The sequence below is a fragment of the Asparagus officinalis genome, chromosome 4 (genome assembly GCF_001876935.1).
Source record: "Asparagus officinalis chromosome 4, Aspof.V1, whole genome shotgun sequence".
Taxonomy (NCBI): domain Eukaryota; kingdom Viridiplantae; phylum Streptophyta; class Magnoliopsida; order Asparagales; family Asparagaceae; genus Asparagus; species Asparagus officinalis.
In genome coordinates, this window is record NC_033797.1 from 135,218,831 (window position 1) to 135,244,926 (window position 26,096).

Sequence of the window (26,096 nt, forward strand, 5' to 3'; positions counted from 1 at the left end):
GCCGATACTCCTCGCTCCTCGACGGCGACAACTGCGTCTAAATCAAGAATCACAATCAACCACCATCTTCAAACTACAAACGACACGAACCAATGAAAGAAACTAGCGAAATTTACCATGATGTCGACGTCTCTCCGATCCAAAGACTCGCCGGAGTTGACGGAAGATGTCTCGGACGCGGATTCGGGCTCCGCCTTCGGCGATCTCGACGGAGATGCTCCCGATTTATCGGCGACGGCCATCAATTTGGATCGAAAAGAGTCAAATTAGGGTTTTGAAGAGAAAGAGGAAGGGGTCGTTTTCTCGGTCGTTGCAGTGACTTAATGGAGGAGAAGTTGAAGAGTAGGGAGAAGGAGAAGAAAGAGGTTCGGATAGATTTTAAAATAGGCTCTTTCATAAACTTAAGGGGTAATTGGAGTTTATGACATACAAACTATATGGAATTTCCCATGTAGTTAGCCAATTGGTTAACTCTCAAAGAGTTGGCTTCGATTACTTGAATGATCTTGAGTTCGAATCTTATCATTGCCAACATTTTTTTTTTACTTTTCTATTTATCTATTCAGAAGCTAAATATGAAAAATAGTAAATTATTTGGCTAAGATTCGAACATGGATTGTGAATCTTGTGCAGTTTGGATGTTATAAACTCTGCAGGATTAGGGTGTCGTTTAGCAATGGGTTAGGTAAGGGATTAAGGAGATGTAACTGATTTGTAAACCGCTAAACAAAAAAAAAATTATTCAAGAGTTCAAGTGATTGATCCTCTATGATTTGTCAAACGTAAAAAATACAGAATGATTAATATAATCCTTCTAGAGAGCTTAAGATGAGTTAACCCCTCAAAATGAAGGGTTTACTACTACTCCTATGTAGAAGGTTTAACAATTAACCTATCTATTTGTAAATAAAATAGTCAAAATTATTGTTATTCCCAAACAGTATGATCATAAGGGCTAAAGTAAAACTTATTTAACGTGTTAATAATTTAATTATTCGGATTATCGAATAGGCTAACTATTTTAATTTTTCTCCTTAATCCCTCTTTATTAACCATTTACTAAACAGGACCTAACGCCTCGTTTGGTACGCGGGAATGGACATAAGTGAGAATGGAATGGAAGAAGGAATGGAATGGATTGTATGTGGGAATGGAATGGTCATTCCCATTCTCATGTTTGGGTACTTTTGTAGAATGAGGCTAGAATGAAAATCTCGTTCCCATTCCCATGTTTGGTATCACTTGTCCACAAGTGAGAATGGAATCGCATTTTCTAATAATGTCCTTACAACAACATATATTTTTAATAAGATAAAAATAAACATTAATGATAATAACTAAACAATTTTATTTATGCATATGTTATACTAATTTCTGTGCATGTTATACTATTGCGCATGTTATCTCTCAAGTGTATGTTCTATTTATATTTTTTAAACAATACTCACTATTTCTTAGTCTTAAAAAATTAAAGAAAAATAAATAAAAGATTATCGTATTTTTCATAGGTCCAAAAAAATATAAAGAATGATATCCACAGTTGATGCATATTGCATATGAAAAGGATGTCAGAATTACTAATGTGGAAATCAGTTGATTAATAGGGGTATAATTAAAAAATAAATAACTGATTTGATTCTCTCTTGAATGGGAATGACCATTCCCTATCTTCTCACTTGGAATGCCCATTCCCACAAAAAGTGAGAATGATCATTCCCTGGGAATGGTCATTCCAACATCTAAAAAGTTGGTTTGTTTGGTATGAAGGAATGGGAAGTGAGAATGCCATTCCATTCCACCCCATTCCCGCCTACCAAACGAGGCCTAAGGGATTGAGAATCTTGTGGAGTTTTATTTTCTACTAAACTACACCGGATTCTCGCATGTGTAGTCTATAAAAGTTACTTATCAAATTTGACTTAATTTCAACTCACGCTTCAGCCCACAATGCCGGTGTGGTTGAAAGCAGATCAAATTTGATAAATAAATTACAAATAAATCGAAGATGATAATTACTTTTTAAAAAGAATCTATTTTAAATTTTTGTTCTATAGTTTGGGCGGATATTTCGATGGGGTCCAAAGAAGGCGCCTTTTTGACCTTTTTCTGCTGCCGTTTTTTTTTTTTTATCAAAGTTTTCTGCTGCCGTTTTGGACGAGGAAAATGAATCGGAAGAAGGTCAGTTTGTGGGGGCCACGGAACAGCCGGAGGTTGCATGTCAACTTCCACTGATGTCTTTTTTATTTATTTATTTATTTTAATAGCAACTTCCACTGAGGTCTTAGAAATAAGAAAAATAAATACTTTATTAATACAGGAAGTATATAAGTAATTGGACCATAAATAGGCAGCATAGATTTTAAAATTGGTGATTTTTAATGATGGCGTGGTCTAATTGTCGTCCTACAAAATTGTAGTAATATATTTTTTAAAAACTTTATCTTGTAAAGAGAAGGTTGCTAAAATTGTACTAATAATAATTATAGTAACATTATATATTAATTACTGATTTAAAATTGATAATGTGACACATGTCACAATCTACTTTCTCTATGTTTAATTACCAATTAGCAAGATGTTCATAGTGCACTTATCGATTGTGAGATTTCGTTATTGATTTGACACGCCTTATTGCAACAACACATATAGAAAGGCGTACCCCTAATATCTAAGAAAACAAATCTTATAGTAAAAGATCATTTCCATGCTTTTCCAAATACTTTTCTTGGAAAGTGTTTATTTTGTTCGTTTCACCAAAAAAAATTGTTGGATATGATTTACAATCTACTTTCTCAGTTTGGCTCCAACAAAAATAGTGAAAGAAAAATTATAAACTTTCATATATTTACAAACATACCAAGCAATCATAATTTGATTCATAACAAACTGAACAATATGAACTGAAGCAAGATAGGGGCTGAACAAAGATGAACCCAAACAATGATGAGCTCAAATAACATATATTTACAAATATGAACAATATTTACAAACCATCATAGATTTAGCAGCCAACATATATTTACAAAAGAAACTGAAGCATTTGTCAACAACATGGGTTGTAGAAATGGTGAAGCTGCAACATATCAAAGAATACACATATTAGAAGTCATATAGCAAAGTGTACTCAAACAATGATGGGCTCAGATAAATTTATTTCATCATCGTATGCCACACCAAAGTTTATGTATTAGCATTGTAGGGTGTAAAAAATTGCTTCGCCTAAACATATGCAACATGAAACTTTGATTGCAAATCTTACAATGCGTTCTCAAAGCAATACCATCATCATAGCCCAATTATTAACAACAAAATCAAATAGAAAACTGTCATGAATTGAGTGTTCATAACCTGAATAACAATGACATATAAATATGAGAGCTGAAAACAATTCTTAGTTTGGATCCATCAAAAAAAATTTGCAGGCAACAAGGGAACCCTCGATGAACTTCCAAACACACACAGCAACAAAGATTTAGTTCATGAAGCAAGATATGGACTAAACAAAGATGAGAAATTGCTAAAATGAGTTATAGTTGAGCCAACATATAATCAGTTTGCAGCCAACATATAATTACACAACAAGCTGAAGCATTTGTCAATCACATGGGTTACAATTGAGCCAACAATATGAACAGGTGAAATAAATTCTCAGTTTGAATCCATAAATCAGTGAGAAAAAGGCCAATAAAATCTCAGTTTGAATCTAGAAATCAGTGAGAAAAAGGCCAATAAAATCTCAGTTTGAATCTAGAAATCAGTGAGAAAAAGGCCATTATAGAAACCAAAACCACTTAATAAAACAAAGAAACGGGCATGTTAGAGCACCAACGGTAAAAAACTCACCAACAATCAGAAAACCAACAATAACAAGAGGGACCAGTGAGGGAGAAAAGCATTTGAGCACAAACTTGTTTATAAATAGACTAAATGTATACCTTGGCAGCCGTGAAACATTTTAAGAATCTTGCATTTGCAGTTTGTTCCAACCCAAAACAAACACAAATATTAGTTTGTTATAAGATGATGAAATCAGAAGGGTTTCATGCACATGAAGTTAGATATTTTTGCATCATTCTCACTCCATTGAAGCTCTGCAAGAATGGAAAGAATGGGGGAAAATATTTCTGGGGTTGTGCAACATACCTGACACAGCGTGAAAGTGATAACCTCGGAATCCACCAATGGGTGTTCTCTGAATCCACAAAGAACGATATCTGAATCTACAAAGAAAATATTAAAAGAGAAATTTTATTGATGAAAATCTATTCTTCTTTGGGGTTACATTACTCTTCTTAAATAGAAAAACAAATAAGACTCCTAATAAGACTAGAATTGCAAAGAAATAGAAAGTATCAAATTCTATCCTAAAAAGACTCTATAATAGAGGAAACAAATCATGAATCAAAAATAATTTTTTTTCCTAATCTAATTTGACTCTAATATTGAATTTATTTCCTAATCCAAATAAACTCCAACTTTGTTACTAAAAATAAACTAAAAACTGATTATTTTTAGATTTCAGCCAAAACTGGGTATTACTGATGAGATTTTAAAAATCTGATAATCTGATTGGCTCAGTTTCATCGAGATAGGTGATTTCCACATATAATATATCAGAATCCGCTTTTTGGGTCGAAAGATATAAGTGTTACATTTTGGAAGTCAATTTGCGAATGTCAATAATACGTATAAATCTGTATTTAGCTTGTGATTGTCTGAATCCTCCATGAAATTGTTCGTTAAGCATCCTACATCAATGCCCAAACAGAAAATGCAATTTTTTTTGCTTGGCCCATGTTGGACAGATTGCTAAATTAGTATTAGAGACTAGTGATGAAGTTGCCAACAAAAATCAGTTAGTCAAAGCAAACCTATTGAAGAAAGAACCGAGGCTCGCACGTCAGCAAATAGCTACATTAAAGCTTGCTCTAATTTTGACTCTCTCATTGGAACATAGAATGAAATTCATAGGAACATGGAACAAATTGTCTTGCCGTTCTACTAAAACATTTTCTATCATTTACATGAAAATGCAACAACAAAAAAGTTAACTTACAAGGCTAAGACAAAAGTGTCCAAGAAATTTTAATGTGGTCTTAAAAATAAACACTGACTGCATGGAAAACAAAACAACACAAGAGAAAATATTTTTCCATTAATTTATCTAAGTGATGGAAACCAACATATGAAGTTAGCTGAGCTGAAGCATTCCACAAAAAAAATTCATGAGCCCAAAAAAATCATGGGAAAAAATGCAGCAAAGAAACATCAATTCAGAAAAGAACATGAAAACTAGCATATGACTTGGTTGAGCTAAAGCATCAACTAAGTCATATATCAAAAATCACATAGAGCTGAAGTAGATTTTGAGAATGAAATTATGAGAAATCAACAAATAGGGGCTTAGATATTTTAATTTCATCAATGTATGTCACACCAAAGAATGCCTACTAGCAATGTAGGCTGCAATTTCTTGCCTCACCTAAACATGTGCACGTAGATACTTTGATTGCATATCTAACATTACTTTCTTAAAAGAATATCATCATCATAGCCCTCACTAACCTTGAATTAGCACAATAACTTTGTCTCCTGAAAGAGCTTATGCTCACATCATATATTGATTGCAAAAAGCACAATCTTGTATGAAATTGAACACAACTGTGTAAATACAATTAAGTGTAGGATCAAACTGAGGTATAGAGCAACATAATTAACATGAAAATGAGTTCAACAGATATGAGCAGGATCATACACTATGTTACATATAAAGCATAGCCATTAGTAATAAATATATTACAAATCATCATTAACAATAACAGTGCCTCATTTATATTTGTCCCGATGCATATTAAAGTGTCACAAAAGTAATCACAGATGGTGAAGGATCTGTGCAAATATAAACATGCAATGGTTAGACATGTAAAGCACCCAAAAAACAAAAGTATCAACCAAAACAAAAACACTTCTATGTGGATCAGATGCCTTCAACATCTAGCCCATTATCCTTCACAAACGTGGCAAGATACCTAGACTGAATCTCCACAAATTTACCTATAAAGTACCTTGCCTCGTTCTCATCTCTAAAAAGTTTATCATGTAACTTATTAAGAACCAATTCACTGTATTCACCTTTATGTGATTGCATAACCTGAGATAGCTTCTCAGTCCAGTGAAGCATATGGGCATGTTGAAAAAATATACAAGTATTAGACAAATTGAACACAACTTGTAGTAAACTAATAGTCTACTTCATAAAAAAATTCCAACAATTATTAAAAAAAATATGATCATGAAATTGAACACAACTTGTAACAAACTAATAGTCTACTTCATAAAAATATATAAACAATTCTTCAAATAACGATCATTCACAAAAAATTGAAAATTACAAGCTAACAGTCTAGGTGAAAGGCAAAACAAATTTGAGCATATAATTGAACAATAGACCAGTTTAATAAAAAAAATTGAGCATGAAATTTAACACAACATGTATCAAACTAACACTATAGTTGATAATAAAACATTTCGCAGAATTATGTGACATTCATCATAGTTGTGATCTGACTAAAATATGAGCATAAAATAGAACATTAGCCTAGGTGAATTAAATTGAAAAATCTTCACATCATGTGCCAAAATAAGAGTCTAACTGATAAAAAAATTAATTTTTATTCAAAACACAAATCTTTACCTTAATTTTTGCTTTGATGGCAATTGCGTGATTCAGATGGGCAGAAAATGGGTAGATCTGAACACCGATAGGCTGAAAAAAGAGATCTTTAGGCCTTTTAATGATCGGCTCTTTTCTCCCAGTTCTGAAGATGAGAACGATAGAGAGGGAAAGATGTAGCGGTAGGTGAAGAGATCTACGAGTTTTTCTTCCACTTTTGTCTGATGAAGAACGAGAGATAGCAGCGGTGGTTCTTCACAACTCTAAGGTTTTTTCCCCTTTTCTCTGATAAAGAATGAGAGAGAGAGAGAGAGAGAGAGAGAGAGGGGGGGGGGGGGGAGGAAAAACAAAAGGAGGAAAAAACTGATCTCACCGCACAGTGTCTTTCCACCTCTTTCTCACTTTTTTTTCAAACAAACACACCCTAAAGAGAAAAGTAGAAACTTGCACTCCAAATATGTACAACTTAGCAAATGAAAGTACTAAACTAAGATTAACTTTTTTGTGCTATCCATGATATCGACTGTTTATGTGGGGTGTCCATTCTCAAACATATTCATATTTGTTGACCAGTAGGTTGACGAACTAGCAGCTCTTAAGATTTCATTACCTACATGAGTTAATTTGCTTTTGTTTCATTTGGATATGAACAGATTAAAGATCAGAGTTGTTACGGGTATCAGAAGGAATTGATATGAACAAGACTTCTTGCGCTAACAAATTTGTAATATCCATGTTTTTTTTTAAAAACAGCAATTTTTAAAAAGCCCTGGGTAATTATCCCAGTTTATTTGAGATTTTGATATAGCGAAAGCGTAATAAAAAAATAACCACTGTCCTCGTATGAGCAAAGCGGCACAAACCCAAGAGAACCTTAGGAATTGAAAACTTTTTGAAGTAATAATAACCAATCTAAAGAGTTTCACAAATTCGTTCCCCTTATATATGGTATAAAACAATGTAAAAGTACTACAATAATATTTCCTAAAACAAATAGACTTCCTAGAAAAGAAAACGTTTCATAAGAACTAAAAACTAGATTAGATCGAAACTCTTTGACACGTGGTTTGAGCGCAAAGACGATTTCCTTTGACTCTAAAACTTGATTGGAATCACAATGTAGTTCAACTTGTAGAGTACTTCTCGAGCTTCCGAAAATATATAATAATTGTGATTCTATGGAGGGAATCAAAAGTTACGGTTCATTAAAATTGCACGTCGAAATCTGACCGAAAATCATCCTCGTTTCTTGGATCGTTCGAGTTTTACACAATCTGATTTCTCGCAAAAGGCATCAGCAATTGCATTCGCATCAAATTGTCAACTAATTATGCAGCTAATTATATTATCATATCATATTATACTCCTTATAAAAGTGTAAGTTCGAAAAAAAATTTCATGATTAATATTATCCTTAACATTTTGGATATTATATTATTATCATATCCTAATGATGATAATAAAGTAAAAATTTAGAAAGGTTATCTTTAGTTAACCAAAGTTTATCATCTCATCTGAATTATTAGTTAATGATGAATTTGAAAGTTTAAAAACATAGTCCTTCCTATTTGAATCTAACTTTATATACTAACACACTAATCACTCCTTTATATATAAAGAGAAATTGGTGAACTCTTCATAAAGGTATAAAAACATGTCTCCATCTATCATATTAGGAGATAACACGTGGACACTTAATATTATCTTTATTATATAATCCCATCAATTAAAACTATCCATAGTTAGAAAACTCAAATAGTCAAATCTTAATTTTATATGTCGATACCTAATCCTATCTTTATCTAAGAGTTTTCACCAAATTATAATTATCCTTAATTATAAAATTTTAATAATCAAGTAACTCCTTTATATAAAAAATGGTCTTTTCTATTTTAGAGAATTATAAATAAACCCTTCTAAAAATTTCAAACTTACAAAAAACTCCCTGGAAAATCCAAAAAATACAAAAAAAAACTGTTTAAAAATTTAAAACTGCAAAACAACAATGTGAAAAAACAAAAATTAGTAAACAAGTCTTAAGATTCAAAACTACAATTAAAATCTTAAAAATTTTGAAAATCACAAATAGCACCCTAAAAATCATAAACTTTCCCATTAAAGTCCAAAAATGACAACAATCCCTTCAAAAATTCCAAATAACTCCATAAAAATCTAAAATTCCAATAGCCACGTAAAATATCAAAAAATTACAAACAACCCTTTAGAATTTAAAATTCTGAATAAACCCTTAAAAAAATAAGAAAATTATAATTAGCACTTTCAAAATCTAAAAATGATACGCTAACCCGACAAAATCTAAAATTATAAAAACTACATTGAAATCTAAAAATTCCAAATAGTCTACTTAAAGTTTCTAAAATTATAAATAGCCCATAGAAAATTTTACAATGAGTCTTTATAAAGTTTCAAAATTATAAAAATTCCCTTGAAAATTTTACAAACTAACATTTGGAAATATCACAACCAGTCCCATGAATATTGAAAATAACAAACCGAAATTACCCTAGAGGGGGGTGAATAGGGTATATGTTAATCTAATCCGATATTAATGCCAATTAAAAACTTATTAACTAATTATCCTAGCAAGAATGATATTCAAGAAGATTATATGTAAGGATATTAAACTAAGGGCGAAATAAAATAAAATAAATAATAAGCACAAATGTAACGCTAAGGCAAACTCAAACACACAATATGATCACGGAGTTCGGTCTTTTTGACCTACGTCTCCCCTCCCCACTCTCGGGGAGAATTTCACTATCACAATGGGTTTTCAACATTCACCCAAAACGTTTACACCTCATATTCGGTTTTCTAGCTCACCGAAAACGTTCACAATCACACACACTTGCAATCATACTCTACACCCTATAAGTATTAGCCTAGCCCGTATCACCTTCCTTAAGTACTCGAATTTACAACCTCTTCCTAGGTTTTACTACCGATGTTACTCCTCTTAGAATTGACCCCGTCTCTCACCACACACTCCTCTTGGTGTACAAGTATATTACAAAGTGTATCTCACTATAAGCATAATAACAAATGGTTTGTTCTCTAATACAAGATGAGCACTAAGTGTAAGCTCACTCAATCACACCCACAACCCAAATTACACAATGTGTGATAATAACTTAAGCTCAAGTGGTTGTACGTGAAAGATAACAAGTAATATAAACTCAATTGAAATCTAGCTTATAAAAATGATAAACAAAACTTATAAATAGCTAGTGATTGAGTTAAGAAATCTTCTCTAAAAAATAAGAGCGAAAGAGGTGAGATTAAAGCCCAAACACGAAAAGATGATCTCTTCTTCCTCTTGTGAAAATCACTTCAGATAAACAAACTTGAACCTAAAACTTAAACTAAATTTAAACATCCTTAAACTTCACTACAAGAAATTACGCCTTTAACGAAAGGATTTCCCTTCGTTAAAGAGCTGAAAACCGTCGTTATTGTATGCTAACGACAGGAAAAAATCCCTTCGTCACCCGTCGTTGAAGCCCTCTTCGCTAAAGGGTCACGAAAGGATATACTACCCGTCGTTATAGAGTCTTTAACGACGGAATATATTACTGTCGTTAATATCTACGACGGTAATTATCACCGTCGTTACCATTAGTGACGGGGTTATTTTCCCGTCGTTACCATCAGCGACGGGAATATTTTCCCGTCGTTACCATTAGTTACGGGGATATTTTCCCGTCGTTACTTTAAATGATGGGTTTTCATTCCCGTTGTTATTGTGTAATGATGGTTTTGTACGCTCGTTATTATTGTATAACAACGGGTGACAACCCCGTCATTGAAGGCTAATTAATGACGGTTAGATATCGTCGTAAAAATCATCATGGTGGGTAATTAGTAACCTATCAACGATGGTGCTTTCCCTTCGTTGATGAACAAAACGTGGTTTATAAAACCGTCATTATAGACTACAAATTTCTAATTTACATTAATGAAAATTTTTCCATTCATAGGCAACTATCATATTATTCTCAACATGAAACTAAGATTCATAACACAAATATATTAAAAATATCCAATAATGAATAAAAGAGAAATCAAAAACTCCATTCATTAATAACATCAATAAATAAAATCCCACCATCCTCAAATTTTCAACACTAATAACAAGTGTTAATATCCCAATTGTTCTAAAGGAAAATACGTGAAACTATCTAAAACAAATTAAAATAAAAGTTTGGGGAAGACACATTCTTTCATCTCTAATCATCGTCAAAAGAAGACTCGAGCTACCCTCTCTCCTAATCTTGCATGGATAGCCTGAAAAATTAAAAAATCACATAATTAAGAAATATCAATTAAGCAATTATTATCTTATTAAGTAAAAATCTCATTTTCTCAAGTGCAAGTAGTCAATCATAAAAATATATAAGAGATTTTATAAAAAAATAATTACCTGGTCCTGCACATGTTCTCGAGTTTGAGGAGTCAATGAAGATGGCTACCTAAAAAAAGTTCCTACATAGCTTTCACTTGTGACTTTAAGTTAGACACCATTTGTTGTTGATGTTGTTGTTGCTCCTGCTCATATTTCATATCCTTCAAACAAAAAAAATGTTCAGCAGAGAAAATAATTATGCCTCTTTCCTCTACAGATACAACAAATGACAGTCTCCTGCTTAATCTTCTATATTTAAAATTGACATCTTTAATGGTGAAACACAAAAGAAAACGGAAAGCATGACCCTTATTATGCAAGATAGATAGGAATAACATGCCATATGAGTAAAAACTATGGTAATGGAGAAAGTGACCCTTATTATGCAAGATAGATAGGAATAACATGCCATATGAGTAAAAACTATGGTAATGGAGAAAGAGTAAGCTATCTAAGACATCGTTGAAGAATGGAGATCTATAGAAGCAATTTCATGTGGTTAAATAGTAAGTGTGAAATGAACTTGACATTAACTATGCTCAAAGGTTCTCATAACTTCTCGAGCATTAATTAAGGTTCCCATAATATTACATGCATTCATTTTTGCAGGCAAACATAATTCACTAAAGTACTTAGTAATACTTCTCTCTCCTATTGTTGTTGACATTACAGCTATCTGCAGTGATTTTTAGACAGCCTACAAGAGGACTCATTAAATTTGAACTAGGCTCTAGCCTTGTACAGAGCTTGATGCGAAAGTAATTGCAAAGGGATTTTTTTAATTCACTGGACAACCTTTAACAGATCTAATTCATTGGACAGGTTAACATCTATTGCTGAGGAAACGTTTGTGATAAATGAAGAAGAGAGCTCAAAAGAATATCACATTATGTTGATTTCACTTTTGGGCTGCTTAGAAAAAATACACATCGTTGGGAGTGTTTAACAACTGTGAATAGCATGTAAACTTTTTTTAACTAGTTCTGCCATGTTCCAAAACAAATAAAAAGGCTTCTCAGCTTGCAACCAGATGATGCATGAGTAGGACATGCTTAAAAGTTTTGACATTTGTATCTAGATAGTATAGTAGATAACAATGGATAATATAGACTATCAATTTTGTTCTTCTGTCATGAATTAAATCAAACTACCTGCATCTGCTTCTGAATGTAGATTACCTCAAGCTCAAAATCTATCAAAAAAAATGATCCCAAAATATGTGGTGCAAAGTATTGTATTTTTCCTTTTTTCAAAACATCACCTTTTATGCCTTACAACATTCATGAAAATTCAAGTTATTTATTATCACTATCTCCTGAAACCTCCATCACGTGATGTTCTTTCCTTATCTGAATTTTTGAATAATCGAGCAAAATAACTTTAGAAGGATCATCCTCATGGAAGCATGTCTAAGAACCTTGCTATAATGCATCAACAAACAAGTTAAAGAACAAGAGAATATACCCAACTCCTTTTGATCGTCTCGAGTTCCGATCCATGATCAGCCGCACGTCTCTAACCTGGAAGCCATAAATTAATTACTTGTAAATCTAACATCATTAATGAAGTAATACTTATATAGTTTGCAGCTTAAAATTACATTGCCATGCTTACTACACATAACACCACCCTAAGGACTGCACCCAATATGGTGAGCAATCAAACTTCCAATTCTTTTCACACTCACCAAATAAAAGAATGTTGAGCCACAAAAAAGTCATTATAATAGGCCTCATTGAAGGCACATGAGCATTTACTGTAATAAGAAGCAAGTGTATCTCAATGTATGTACTGAAGATATTGAAATAGAGAATTACCTACCAAAAGCTTTAATCCTAATAAGATAACAAGTTACGAAATATTTTAAATAATAAACTGGACAGGGGAGATAAGTATACCTGTACTACTATGTAAGCTCAGATACATGTGGTTGCATGATACATGTAAATATCAGAACACTCTTATCAGATGGATGTGTAATGTCAATACAAGAAGCTAAACCTGACAAATTAAAAACAACCATCAACCTCATATTATTGTGTGATAAGAGGACCAAGTAACTCATTCCACTAACCTTTCCTGCTTTCGAGAAGAATTCATAAACATCCCTTTCTGTCGCTTTCAAAGGCATCTAAAATCACAAAAGAGACAAAAATTTTAGAAGTTGGTTGTTTATGGATGAAATGAATACCCCTTTCCAATAATAAATGAAGTGAAAACATAAACTACAAACTATTACCTGATAAGCAAAAACAGTTCTCTGGTCCCTTTCAGGATCAGCTTCTGGTTCTGCAGCTTCTTTTTTCTCTTTGAATCTCCTACACAAAGATGTAGATAGTTTATTAATAAAATCAAAGTATCCAATACTCAAAAACCACATATTAAAATAATATAGAGCATTCGTTCATAGCTAATAGGTCTAAAATAACATGGTCAGTTCATGTCAGGTAATCAGCAATTTTCTTATTATAAGATACATAGATGACAGAGAAAATATAGGCTAAAATATGTCTATATAAATTCGATATGAGGCACTTCAGACTACAGTTAGAGTGCGTGCAAATTTTAGTTTTTCTAGTCAGTGAACACTAAATTGGCAATGATATCGACAACAAATCCTTTATCCCATTCTTTCCATTAAGAGTTATTGCTTATACCAAATTAACCATTACACATCCTTCTTAATTGCTTTCCCACATATTCTAAGCCTACCTCCAGTTACCCTTCCTCCACTAATTATAATCTATCACTTCTTCTAATTACAGTGTTTAGTGATCTCATTTGAACATGATCAAACCATATGAACTAATTCTCTCATTTTATCTCAATAGGAGCAACTTTTAACTTTCTATGAATGCACTTAATTCTTGTCCCATCTTTTAGTGTACAACCATTGTCCATCGCAATATTCTCATTTCTGTCAAACTCAATTGTTGCACATACTTTAAATTATTTAACATTATGATCTATAAGTATTGTTGGTAGTTCTCTTATAGAAAATTCCCGTCAATTTCATTTTATATGATAGCTACAGGACCAACAATAGTTTATAGCAAGCAATGCAAGTTATAAAACATTCAATTACGCTACTCTACTACTCTGATTTATCCCTCTAAATTGAAATTATATGCATGCATCTAACAAAGAAATTTGAATGCCGAACTCTAGAATGAAAGTTTAACAAACAAAGAATGACAAAAATAGAGGGTGTATAAGTGCAAAGTATAATAAACTATAGGTCTTGACTGCATTCAAACAGTATTTGCGGCACCCCCAAATTAAACTCCGTTATAAGCAGCACCCCCAAATTTCCTTAAAATTCCTCACTCGCCAAAATTCCAACCCATTAACTGATCCAAAACACGTCCATTCATCAGAATAAGTAAGCACATAGACATAAGCAAACCAAACATCAAGCTTAACAACATAATGGAAATTATAAAATCACCGAAAATATACAACAAGATTCAAACTTAAAGCATAAGAAAAGGAGAAAGGAGGAAACTGACCAATCCATGGCGCTCTCCGGCCTGAAAAGAGATCTTCTGCTGGTTCATAGCCTGCGCGTAGAGCTGCGAGAGGGAGTTCGCAGCGCTGCAGAAGGTCGAAAACATGCTTCGATCAATCTCATCGAGCCTTGATGCCTCTGATTTCCTCTTCCTTCCCATTTGAATCTTGATCGAAATCCAAGGATCGATTCAATTCGAAAGTCGAAACCCTAGAACTTTACGAGAGAGAGAGAGAGAAGATTTTATTGCTGACATCGGGTAATCGTTGGAGCTTGCAGATGGATTTGAGAGAGGAGGCGGTGGGAGGCAGGGAGGGAGTGGGAGAAAGAGAGAAAGAAATAGGGTTAGGGTTAAACGGCTGAAGGAGTTTGTAAAATTGGGGCTTGTAATGGATTATTATTGCGGTTAGAGGATGATTAGGAGTTAAGGGGTTTGTAAAATTAGGGCTTCGGGTTTTAATGTGGGGTTTCGGGTTTTAATGTGGGATGTGTTAATAGCAATAGGTTAATTTTAGTCTAATTATGATTAGGAGTCCCATCAATGAAGGTAATGGATCCCTTCATTTTTAAGGAGACCCAATAACGACGGTATTATGATCAAATCAACGAAGAGATTAGAAATCCGTTATCCCATATCACATTATTTACCTAATATTTGTAATCACTCGACGAAGGGATTAAAACCCGTCGTTATTGTATACACATTAATGACGGTCAACTGGTCCCTTCACTAATTTTGGTCGTTAAATACCAGATTTCTTGTAGTGCTTGTTTTTAAAACTCTCTTAGTATTTTAGAATGTTAAATGCAATGGGGGTATATATAGGATAGAAGAACCCAGCCCAAAAAGTACACAAGAACCCATAAAAACACAAAATAATAAAATTTAGAAAATAGCTGTTATTGTGCAACGACTAGTTTATAAGTTGACTTGTCAAAATTATAAGTCGACTTGTTAGAAATTATAAGTCGACTCTTATGTAATAAGTCGACTTGTTAGATCAGTAAGTCGACTTAACAGATTAAAAACACTATATGTAAACAACTCATAAGTCGACTTGACAAAAGACATAAGTCGACTTAGTATAAGTCGACTTGCTGGAATAGTAAGTCGACTCAGTAGATAGAAAATACATTTTCTAGAGTAGTTCATAAGTCGACTTGTCAGTCCTTATAAGTCGACTCATGAACGTGCACAAACACTGTTCATGTATGAAATCTGAGTTTTGAAGTGCCTTAAAAAATAGCATATAAATTTTAAAAAATGTAAAACTTTGGAAAATATTTATAAACATAAAAATAAACATATTACAAAAAGGATTTTTCAATTTGCACTTTCCAATTGAGAAATCTCTTTATTTTGCAAAATAGTCCAAAAACATGAAAATTAACAACACAAGTTTTTGACAAATAAATTTACATATTCATTTTGAATGGATTAAAGGACTTAGGAAAAGATATAAAATAGTGTAATTTAGTCTTTAATCAATAAACACATATTTTTGTAAATAAATATAATTTCATTAATTTTAAACTTGTTGATTAATGAAATCATCTTAAGCACATATAAACATGAAAATATATTTATATATGTGTATTAAGTTTTCATGTTTATGTGGCTAAACACATTATTTACCAAAACCAAAAATGATAAATATGAAACATGTATGTATGTGTATAAATAAGTAAATTTGTTTCATATTCAAATTTGAAAACTATAAAACCAAAATGTGTATGTGTGTATAAGATTGAGCTCTAAGTATTAACATACAAGTCTAAACCCTAAACTATAAAAACTATACCCAAGCAATCTTGATATTCAATTAAGCTCGTCTTAATTAGTAAACATGGATGAAGGTTGAACTTGAATCTTTGACTTGAATTGCGAATTACTTCATTTCGATATCCTTTCATCATCCAATGGATATGATCGTGTAGGCGCAATCCAACCAACCTCCGACAAAGATATTTGTGTAGATTACCTAACAAGACAAATGTAAGAACTCGACACATAATGTTAGGAATTGTTTGTAATCATCAAAACAAGATTAGGGAATGAGCTCATAAACATGAGATCTAACACAAACAACCTGTTAAAAATTTCAAAAACTACAAATACATCCCTAAAAATTTTACAAACAATCTTCTAAAATTTTTTAATGGTTGTGAATGTTTTATAAATTATAAATATGCCCAAAATTTACAAATAGCCTCTTAGTTTGTTTAAAAAAATAAAAAAAACTAATGAAAAATTTACAAAACATCTACTAAAAACTTTACAACCAACCCTTAAAAGTTTTAAATATTACAATTATCCCTCTAAAAGTTTCAAATTTATAAATAGCCCTCAAAATTTTCTAAAATTACAAAATAAAATAGAATAATGTTGTAATATATCATTGGTGTAGGAAAAGCATAAGGTTGGGATATAATGGTTATGGAAAGTCCTATGTTCATAATTCTAGGCATAGTAGAATTTCTAACTATCAATTTATCGAAAAAATATTATCATTCAAGCTATCTACTTTATCTTATAAAAATTCTATTCTCTTCTTCACATACCATAGTAAAAAAATGTGTTTTTTGGGATTTTTAAGAGGTTATAAATATTTGATGGGTCATTTAGAATTTTAAGAGCCTTTTTTCAAATTTTATATTTTCAAGTGTTTTTTGCAATTTGAGTTTTTTCAGGGGGGTATATTTTTTGTTTTTTCAAGCATTTATTTGTAATATCCTAATTTGACAGTGGGTTTTCCATAATTCTTAGAAATTTAAAAGGGGTTGTTTGTAGCTTTTGAATTTTTCTACGTGTTATTTATGATTTTAGATTTTTAGGTAGCTAATGATTTGAGGGGTATATACTATACTTGGTGGTTTATTTTAGTAGATATAAAATTTTAGGTAACTCTATTATGGAGGTCAAGTGCAAAAAAAATGTTTTTGGGTGTTTTCTAAAATTATCAAACTTTCAGAGGATTTAGTAAGGGTTGTAAGGGAGTTTTGGGTGTTTTCTGAAATTATCAAACTTTCAGAGGATTTGGTATGGGTTGCAAGGAAATTTAGTGCTCAATTCAAATTTATGGGAGGTTTATTGAAGTATTATGGATAGTTGCAACTTGTTTAGAATGGACAAATATTTGATTATTAGATTTTTTTACTTTTTTATGGATATAAATTTCTATGGATATGAATAGTTTTAATTTAATGAGAATTCTAGGAAATTAGAATTAGTTGGACACATGTCATCTTCTAATAGGATAGAGAATTAGTTTAACTGTTTGAAATCTTTTCATATCAAAATTTGGTTAAAGATTTGGGGAAAATGTGTTGAGGCCCCAAAAGTAGTAACCCCATGTGACATGGCCCTTTATATTTTAGCCCATGTGATTCAGCCCCAAATACACAACGTATTAGTGTTAAGGCCCCAAAGTAGCAGACCACGATAAAAACCCAGCGAAAGTTACAAATTCATCCTTTGATTTGATTGAACTCAGTAATTGCATCACTCCCTACTCAAGTACCCTCTCTCTTCTACCGCTGAGGACCATCAAAATCAAATAACTCAAAAAACTCGTCGGATTTCAATATTGGTAAGGGTTTTCGCCATAAAAATATCGTCTAAGGAAGCAACATCCATTAGCGATTACGAAGTCGTTCATCACTGTGAACGGCAAGACAAAGACGGAGCCAGATCACAGTCTTCAGTCGCACCACGCAAATCATCTGGGATTGGCAGTACGGAGGAAGCCACTCAAGCCCTTTTGGTCATGTGAAGTGGTGCAATAGAATAGCAAGGCCAGAAATGACGAACAACAAAGACTCGTTCCAACTAACCCAACCCTAAAAAGTAGTAAGTGCTAGGCTAGGTTATCCAATATTTGGGGACTCGACGAAATTTTTCCTAATTTCATTTTTAAGTTAAGTGCTAGGTCTAGAATAGTGCATAACAGTCCATGCTAGTTCTAATTGGAGTTCATATTAGTTCTAATTTCGTGTTAGTTCTAGAACAGTGCATAACAGTCTATGTTAGTTCTAATTTGAGTTCTTCTTAGAACAGTGCTAGGTCTTAGAACAGTTCATGTTAGTTCTAAGGGTTTTTTATTTCTAGGCCCATTTGTTTACTTATCTTTACCTATAAACCCAATCATTATTTTTTGTATTCTTAAACCCAATTTTCTTTTTGTTTTTGTCTTTAAACCCAATTTCTAAAATACAGTATATACAGCACTTGTATTTATACACCAACATGATAAAATCCCCAAAATACCCCTTTCAATACCCTACTTAAACCAGCCCCCCTTCTCTCTCCTCATTTTCCTTCTTCCTCAAGTCTTTGTCTTCCTCCTCCGATCCCACCTCTGGAAGGCGCGGCAGGCGGCGAGGATCTTGCGGTGGAGGCGCGGCTTGAGGAGGCAGCGATGGAGGCGGAGGTGGTGGGCAAGGGAGACGCGGGCTGGCCGGTGCGTTGGGCTTGGCGGGTTGTTTTGGCGTGGCTGAGGAAGGTGAACAGAGGAGATGGAGTGGGCGGTGAGTCGGGTTCGGGGAAGAAGGCAAGGGTGAGCGGCGTTGCGGGTGGCGGAGGAGGCCGGAGGTAGCGTTGAGGGAGGTGGTGAACGGAGGTGGTGCTCGGTGTGGTGGGGGAGAGGTGTTAGGGCGCGGAGCATGGATCTGGGGAAGCTTGGCGTCGAGGCTTGGACGGACCTGGGTGGCGGGTGATGGAGGGCAGCGGTTTGGGCGTCAACGAGGTGATTGCGGCGGTGGTCGAGGGCGTCAACGGGACAGGGAGGAGCTTGGGGCGGTTCTGGAGCTTGTCTTGAAGATTGTGAAATTTTGGAGTTTTCCTTGAAGATTTGTGTAATTTTGGAGTTTGATTTGTAACATATTGTTTTAGATTGTAAGTTTTTGAAAGTAGATAATGAAAGTGTTGATAGTGCAATTTCGTTATTGTAGAATTTTGTGCAATTTTGGAGTTTGTAAGACTGGAATTTTGTGCAATTTTGGCAATTTTGTGAGTGCTATTTTGTGAAATTTTATGAGTGTTATACACTTACAGGATAACCCGCTACACTTACAGAATAACCCGCTACACTTACAGGATAACCTGTCGCACTTACGATGTAACCCGCTACACTTACAGGATAACCCGCTACACTTACAGTGTAACCCGCTACACTTTCAAGATAACCCGCTACACTTACACGATAACCCGCTACACTTACACGATAACCCGCTACACTTACACGATAACCCGCTACACTTACACGATAACCCGCTACACTTACACGATAACCCGCTACACTTACACGATAACCCGCTACACTTACAAGATAACCCGCTACACTTACAGTGTAACCCGCTACACTTACGGGATAACCCGCTACACTTACGGGATAACCCGCTATACTTACAGGATAACCCGTTACACTTACACGATAACCCGCTACACTTACAGTGTAACCCGTTACACTTACAGGATAACCTGCTACACTTACAGGATAACCTGCTACACTTACAGTGTAACCCACTACACTTTCAAGATAACCCGCTACACTTACAGTGTAACCCGCTACACTTACAGGATAGCCCGCTACACTTACAATGTAACCCGCTACATTTACATGATAGCCCGCTACACTTACAGTGTATCCCGCTACACTTACACGATAACCCGCTATACATATACGATAACCCGCTACACTTACATGATAACCCGCTACACTTACGAGATAACCCGCTGCACTTACACGATAACCCGCTATACTTACAGGATAACCCGCTATACTTACACGATAACCCGCTACACTTACAGTGTAACTCGCTACACTTACAGTATAACCCGCTACACTTTCAATCACAAACATAGATATGTTACAAAACATCCTCTACACTTAACACGGTACATTTTCAATCACAAACACCATCACAAGCTGAAATATGCTACAAACTCACCACTAAATTCAGTCACAGTATAACCCGCTACACTTTCAATCACAAACATAGATATGTTACAAAACATCCTCTACACTTAACACGGTACATTTTCAATCACAAACACCATCACAAGCTGAAATATGCTACAAACTCACCACTAAATTCAGTCACAAGTTGAGAGATCAAACAAATTTTAACAATGACCAATTTTAACATCCTCGCCTATATGTTACAAAACATCCTCGCATATTACAAAACATCCTCGCATATATGTTACACTTGCAACACAAATTGAGATATGTTACAAAACATCCTCACATATATGGTACAAAACATCCTCACACGTATTTCAGATACATTCACAGTCACAAACATAGCCAAAAGCTGAGGAATGTTAAAAAACATAGATTCACCATAAAGACTGCCAAAAGGGGTTATTCATCCTCATAGTTTTCAACCCGTTCAACAGCCCACCAATCTTCGAAGGATCAGTAAGCTTCAAAGGGCCAAACTCCATCAAGTGAAGCAAGAAACAATTGGTGACCCTTTTTAACCCTGAAAAAAATTAGAATGTTAAACAACCAGCCATCAATAGAAATTTTTTTGTCAGAGTTTAGAAAACCACAAACTACAATCCAAATATCCAAAATGTAATTTATATTGTTTAGTTGAATGCAACATCCTATACAAGAAATATTTACCATGATCCACTAAGAACCTACTGCAGCTCTCGAGAATCAAATCGAGCTCCTTGATCAGCTCCTCCTGTAATTTATATGGTTGAAAATGTACTTAATTAGTCATCATGCGCTGATCAACAAAACATAATAATTTTAAGTTCTGATCAACAAAACATAATAATTTTAAGTTCTGATCAACAAAACATAATAATTTTAAGTTCTGATCAACAAAACATAATAATTTTAAGTTCTGATCAACAAAACATAATAATTTTAAGTTCTGATCAACAAAACATAATAATTTTAAGTTCAATGTTTTAACATTTAGTAGGATTCTGTTTGGATAAACTTATCTATATTTATTATCAAAACAGAATTGAACACAAAACATGTTTCCCTCAAGTTAGTGATGCCCACCTTGCTCTTTACTGAACAATGAATGGCTTACATTTATTGGTTGTCATAGTTTCTGGTATAATTGTGTGATATTTGAGAGTTCAGCCTCCTCAAGTGGCTATCGAAGATGATAATTAATCACAGAAAGTTAAAGTTTTCAGTTAACTTCACTAACTCATGGATATAAGAAACATATGATCGACCAACCTAAATATTAAGAAACTACAAGATATTGGTTTGAAATTTTGCCCACACTAAAATCAACGACTCCTCACTTGTTGATAATCTATATCTGAGTGAACACTACATTAGCATGAAAAATGTGCTCTCCTCATTTTTATTCACCAAGGCTCGAAGCATATGTATTAGGTGCCGACATCCTGCTGTGCTCATCGATTTTTTTCTCTTTTTATAGCAGTAACACCAGAATATATATAGTTTTGGGGTCAAATATCAAGAATCCTTCCCCCCCCCACCCCAAACGAAAAATTAATTAAGCATGCGGCGGGTCTTTATCTAGACAGCAAAAAATTAGCAAACCACCTTTTCAAAAGGCAACTTATCCCAAATATCCACCTCCGTGATAAGAACCTGTGCCCAAAAGCGCTTTTTATTTCGAAACATAGCAGCTAATAATTTCACAAATGGAGGAAATTGATGCGACATGACAAAATTAGCAAGCACCACCAACTGAACGTCAAAATTGAACAACACCCGTAAAAAGGAAAATAAATAAATAATAATAATAATAACCTGAACAATGCTCCAAGCGACCAAGAGCTCCAGACCATCAAATGGCGCGCGTCAGAGCCATTCACCAAGCCCGGCCCCCCTCAATAGCTCCCTCTCAAATCTGTTCACCGCGCACGACCGATTAATTAAATAATTGTTCAGAGCAATAAAATAATTGGTGGGGAGGAAAGGTTTTCAAAGCAGAATCGATGGCTTGAAGAAGACCCAGGAGGGGGGAAAATTACCAGAAGAGCAAGAGGACATGATCATCAGAATTTTGAAGAGGGACGCATTTATGGAGATGACGGAAATGGGAAGGCACGAGCTGGAGAGAGAGGGACAGGGACATCGACGCCGGAGACGGGCGACGGCTAGAACGGGGCGTCGGCGGCTGGAGACGGGCGACGACGAAAAGGGGATCTCGTTTTTTCAATTTAGGGCTGTGAGATGAAATGAGGAAGATGAGAGAGATACTGGGTTTTATTGGGCCAATCAAAGGGGTATTTTGGGTTTTTACATTCATTCTGTATAAATACAAGTAATTGGGTTTAAAGACAAATACCAAAAGTGAATTGGGCTTAAAAATACAAATAATAGAACTTGGGTTTAAAGATAAATGGGAGTAAACAAATGGACCTAAAGATAAAAACCCCTAGTTCTAATTAGAGTCCATGTTAATTCTATAACAGTTCATGTTAGTTCTATTAGAAGCTCATTGATGTTAGGTCTAATTTCAGTTCACATTACGTCTAATTTAACTTGAACATTAAATTTTATTTTTAGGAAAAAAGTTGGTGCTACTGATGCTGGTGAAATAAGGCTAACCGTCAATATTGGGGCTTATTGGGAATTTATGAAGCGTCTTGCACCAAAGATTTGTCAGTGGCATAGGGATGCATATTGTGGAACTGTATTTGAGCACTATATACTATTTGGAGCTCCTACGCCTGATCGTCCCACACTTGAGCTGGTGTTGAGCTATTATGTTGGCGATAGTAACATATTTTCTATCACAGATTCAAAAACTAGGGGAATAAAAATTGTTAAATTTGATTTAGAATGGGTCCATAACCATACTTTTTTCCCAGTTGAAGGGAAAATCCTTTATACCAATCGGGACTCTAAAAATAGAATCTGGGGGAATACTTTGCTAAACTTTTCAAATCTGAAGAGGGGAAGAAGTTAAAAAAAGCACCAATTACCCATCGAAAATACCTTGAAGATCAACTAGAAAGTCTTGTGGAATCTACAGAAAAAAAGGATATCCAATACTTTGTTCTGCTGTAAATTCTTTATTAATGCTCTATGATATGGTGCCCTAGAAGTGGGGAAGGTATCCCTAGACCACTACTCAAGTACCTAGATAGGATAGAGAGGGTCAAAGGAGTTGTATGGGCTCAATTCTTTTATACAGAGATTATTAGAGGCATTAGAGTTGCTTTAAAGGGCTTGAAGAAGTCAAGGGTTACATATGTCCTAGGTTGCATGTCACTATTGAGTGTAAGTTCTATGTTAAGTCTACTTTGATTCATTCTAGTTCTAATTGGAGTCATGTTAGTTCTAATTTATACCATGTTAGTTCTAATTGTATTCATGTTAGTTCTATTTGCAGTTCATGTTAGTCATATTTATTGTTCATGTTCTAATTAGAGTCATGTTAGTTCTATTTTATACCATGTTAGTTCTAGTTGCATTCATGTTAGTTCTATTGCAGTTCATGTTAGTTCTATTGCAGTTCATGTTAGTTCTAGTTGAATATTTATTATTAGTTAGGATAAGATTACAATTTTACCTTTATCTCATAATTTATTAACTTTTTTTCTAAAATTATAATTTCTAGATAATTTCAGAAGTGTCATATTAAACATCCAGTTCCAATTAGGAAGTTCTTTGGAGAATGCAAAGGGTTTATGTTTCTACGAAAGTGCAAAGTGAAAATTTGAAAGTGAGATGTATTTACTTCTTTAGGTGTTTGTTTAATTGAAAGTAATTTTGAAAGTAAAATGTTAAATTGAATCCATGTCAAATTTAAGGAAAAATTGCTTCAAGACCCCCAAAATTCAAGTTTTAATGTGCCACAGACCCCCAACTTCCCCCAAAGTACTGCAACACCTATAATTTGAAAAAATTGTGTCCAGGATCCTCTCCCCAAGCTCTAATGCAACCTCCTCCAAAATCTCGATTTTACCCTCTCCCCTACACCTCCCTCCTCCTCCTCCGGTCCCCCTCAGCTGCTCCTCCCTCTCCTTCTCCGACCCCTCTCCCCTACCTCCCTCCCTCGCTCCATCGCTGGCGCTATCCTAAGGAACTTCGCGTCTCATGTTAACTATTTCAGATAGCATGTCAACTATTATAGATAACATGTTAACTATTACAGTTCACACATTGAGCTCAAAACATATTTATGAAATTATAACAATTAAGATGTTATCTATAACAGTTAACATATTATCTATAACAGTTAACATGTTATCTATAATAGTTAACATGAGCTGTGATGAGCTGGCATGAGAAAGAAAAAGCGTAAAATTAAGATTTTATGAGCTGGCATGTCTAATCATGAGCTGGAATCATGATGGAAGGCCCTGGACATAGTTGTTTTTAAAAAAAAAGGGGCTGCAGCACATTAAAAAAATGTGTGGGGCTGGGGCACATTGAAACTTGAATTTTGGGGCCTTGAAACAATTTTTTCCAAATTTAATACATATTTTAGTTCCCCTAAAAAAAGCTTCCAAGTCAGATGAAAATGAGAAAAGTGGGGACCATTCTAATTAAAATATCAGATTTATTAATATTTTTAAGCCTCTTAATAAAATATCCTTTATTTGCTACCGACTCTTCCCAAAAATTCATCATCCTCCTGCTTCTCTTCTCACCTTGCGTAACCTTTTTTTCCCCCCTCCATTAGGTTTCATTCCCTCTGTCTTCTTTCTTTATTAGTCACCTATTTACACCAGAGCTTCATTTTTTCTCTACATCTTTTGTTGGGTCGAACTTTTAAGATTTCAGGTTAGTTTTTTTAATAATTATAGTTTTAGTTTTAGTTTTAGATTCATTAATCTCTTTTTGGGGATTTTTTATTATACGATTTCAAAGTTTGATTTATTTTCCCTAATTTTTCCCGTGAAGTTTTACTCTTTGCAGATTTACTCTTTTTGGGGTTTCAGATTTCCCGTGAAGTTCCTAATTTTAGTTTTACTCTTTTTGGGGTCTGTTTGGTTATTTCCTAAAAACCAAGAAATGGAAATGAAAAAGTAGAAATCTCAAAAAGTACAATTTCATCCATTTTCATCTCTAAAACTCACTCATAACATCCAATAAAATATTATTTTTATCCAACAACTCATCTGTAACATCTAATAAAAAAACATTTCCATCCAACAACTCATCCACCATATCTAATAAAATATTATTTTCATCCACAACATCATTCAACTCATCTTATCTCATCATTTCAAATCACTCACATCATCCAATAAGATAGTGACAACTCATCGCATCTCATTAACATTTTATTCCTACCCATTTCCTCCCAAAAAGCTAGGAAAATGATTTCCTTAAGTGTGGGCCACATCATCCAATAATATAATGATAACTCATCTCATCTCATCTATTTTTTTATTTTTAAGAATGAACCAAACAAAAGAAAATAACCTATTACAAGAAATAAGTTTCTTATAGGGATGTCAAATGGGTGGTTTTGATTGGGTCTTGGTTGGGTCATAAATGGGTGGACACATTTATGACCACTTG

General features: G+C 34.0%; 2 protein-coding genes and 2 long non-coding RNA genes across 17 annotated transcripts in view; all 4 read right to left on the reverse strand.

Annotated features, from left to right (window-relative positions):
* The window catches only part of LOC109839459 (protein VASCULAR ASSOCIATED DEATH 1, chloroplastic-like), a 55,813-nt gene extending 55,454 nt beyond the window's left edge, over positions 1-359 (reverse strand). For 4 of the 5 annotated variants that reach the window (XM_020407884.1, XM_020407883.1, XM_020407882.1 and 1 more), the window contains exons 1-2: positions 117-359; positions 1-37 (exon numbers count right to left, since the gene is read on the reverse strand). The exon at positions 1-37 is cut by the window's left edge and continues 26 nt beyond it. In XM_020407884.1, the coding sequence (XP_020263473.1) occupies positions 1-37; positions 117-242 (163 nt within the window). In that variant the 5' untranslated portion in view covers positions 243-359. The remainder of the gene's footprint in view (positions 38-116) is intronic. The other variant, XM_020407885.1, reaches the window with a different exon arrangement.
* On the reverse strand, positions 2,919-6,999 carry LOC109839460. Of its 2 annotated transcripts, none has more exons than XR_002246632.1 (2): positions 6,695-6,999; positions 2,919-4,220 (listed from the first exon to the last, which is right to left on the reverse strand). It is a non-coding gene; the product is annotated as an uncharacterized LOC109839460 (long non-coding RNA). The 2 variants fall into 2 exon arrangements; XR_002246631.1 differs by having other exon boundaries at positions 5,566-6,999.
* On the reverse strand, positions 10,942-14,958 carry LOC109839461 (probable RNA-binding protein 23). 9 transcript variants are annotated; one of them, XR_002246635.1, is made up of 7 exons: positions 14,606-14,958; positions 13,336-13,414; positions 13,171-13,227; positions 12,784-12,852; positions 12,561-12,616; positions 11,115-11,257; positions 10,942-10,978 (listed from the first exon to the last, which is right to left on the reverse strand). XR_002246635.1 is itself a non-coding variant. In XM_020407887.1 (5 exons), the coding sequence occupies exons 1-4, from the start codon at positions 14,611-14,613 to the stop codon at positions 11,177-11,179; spliced, it is 225 nt and encodes a 74-aa protein (XP_020263476.1). In that variant the 5' UTR covers positions 14,614-14,958; the 3' UTR covers positions 10,942-10,978; positions 11,115-11,176. The 9 variants fall into 9 exon arrangements, 2 of the variants coding, with proteins under 2 accessions (XP_020263476.1, XP_020263475.1); XR_002246637.1 differs by having other exon boundaries at positions 12,711-12,852; XR_002246638.1 differs by lacking the exon at positions 12,784-12,852 and adding an exon at positions 13,021-13,091.
* Positions 20,606-22,835, reverse strand: LOC109836176. The gene is made up of 4 exons (XR_002245867.1): positions 22,589-22,835; positions 22,365-22,464; positions 21,237-21,300; positions 20,606-21,090 (listed from the first exon to the last, which is right to left on the reverse strand). It is a non-coding gene; the product is annotated as an uncharacterized LOC109836176 (long non-coding RNA).

Coding starts and splice junctions, on each gene's coding strand:
- LOC109839461 (XM_020407886.1), bottom strand. Junction 13,228..13,335: donor GAACTGTTTTTGCTTATCAG/GTAATAGTTTGT, acceptor TTGTGATTTTAG/ATGCCTTTGAAAGCGACAGA. Junction 12,617..13,170: donor TCTTCTCGAAAGCAGGAAAG/GTTAGTGGAATG, acceptor TATGGCTTCCAG/GTTAGAGACGTGCGGCTGAT.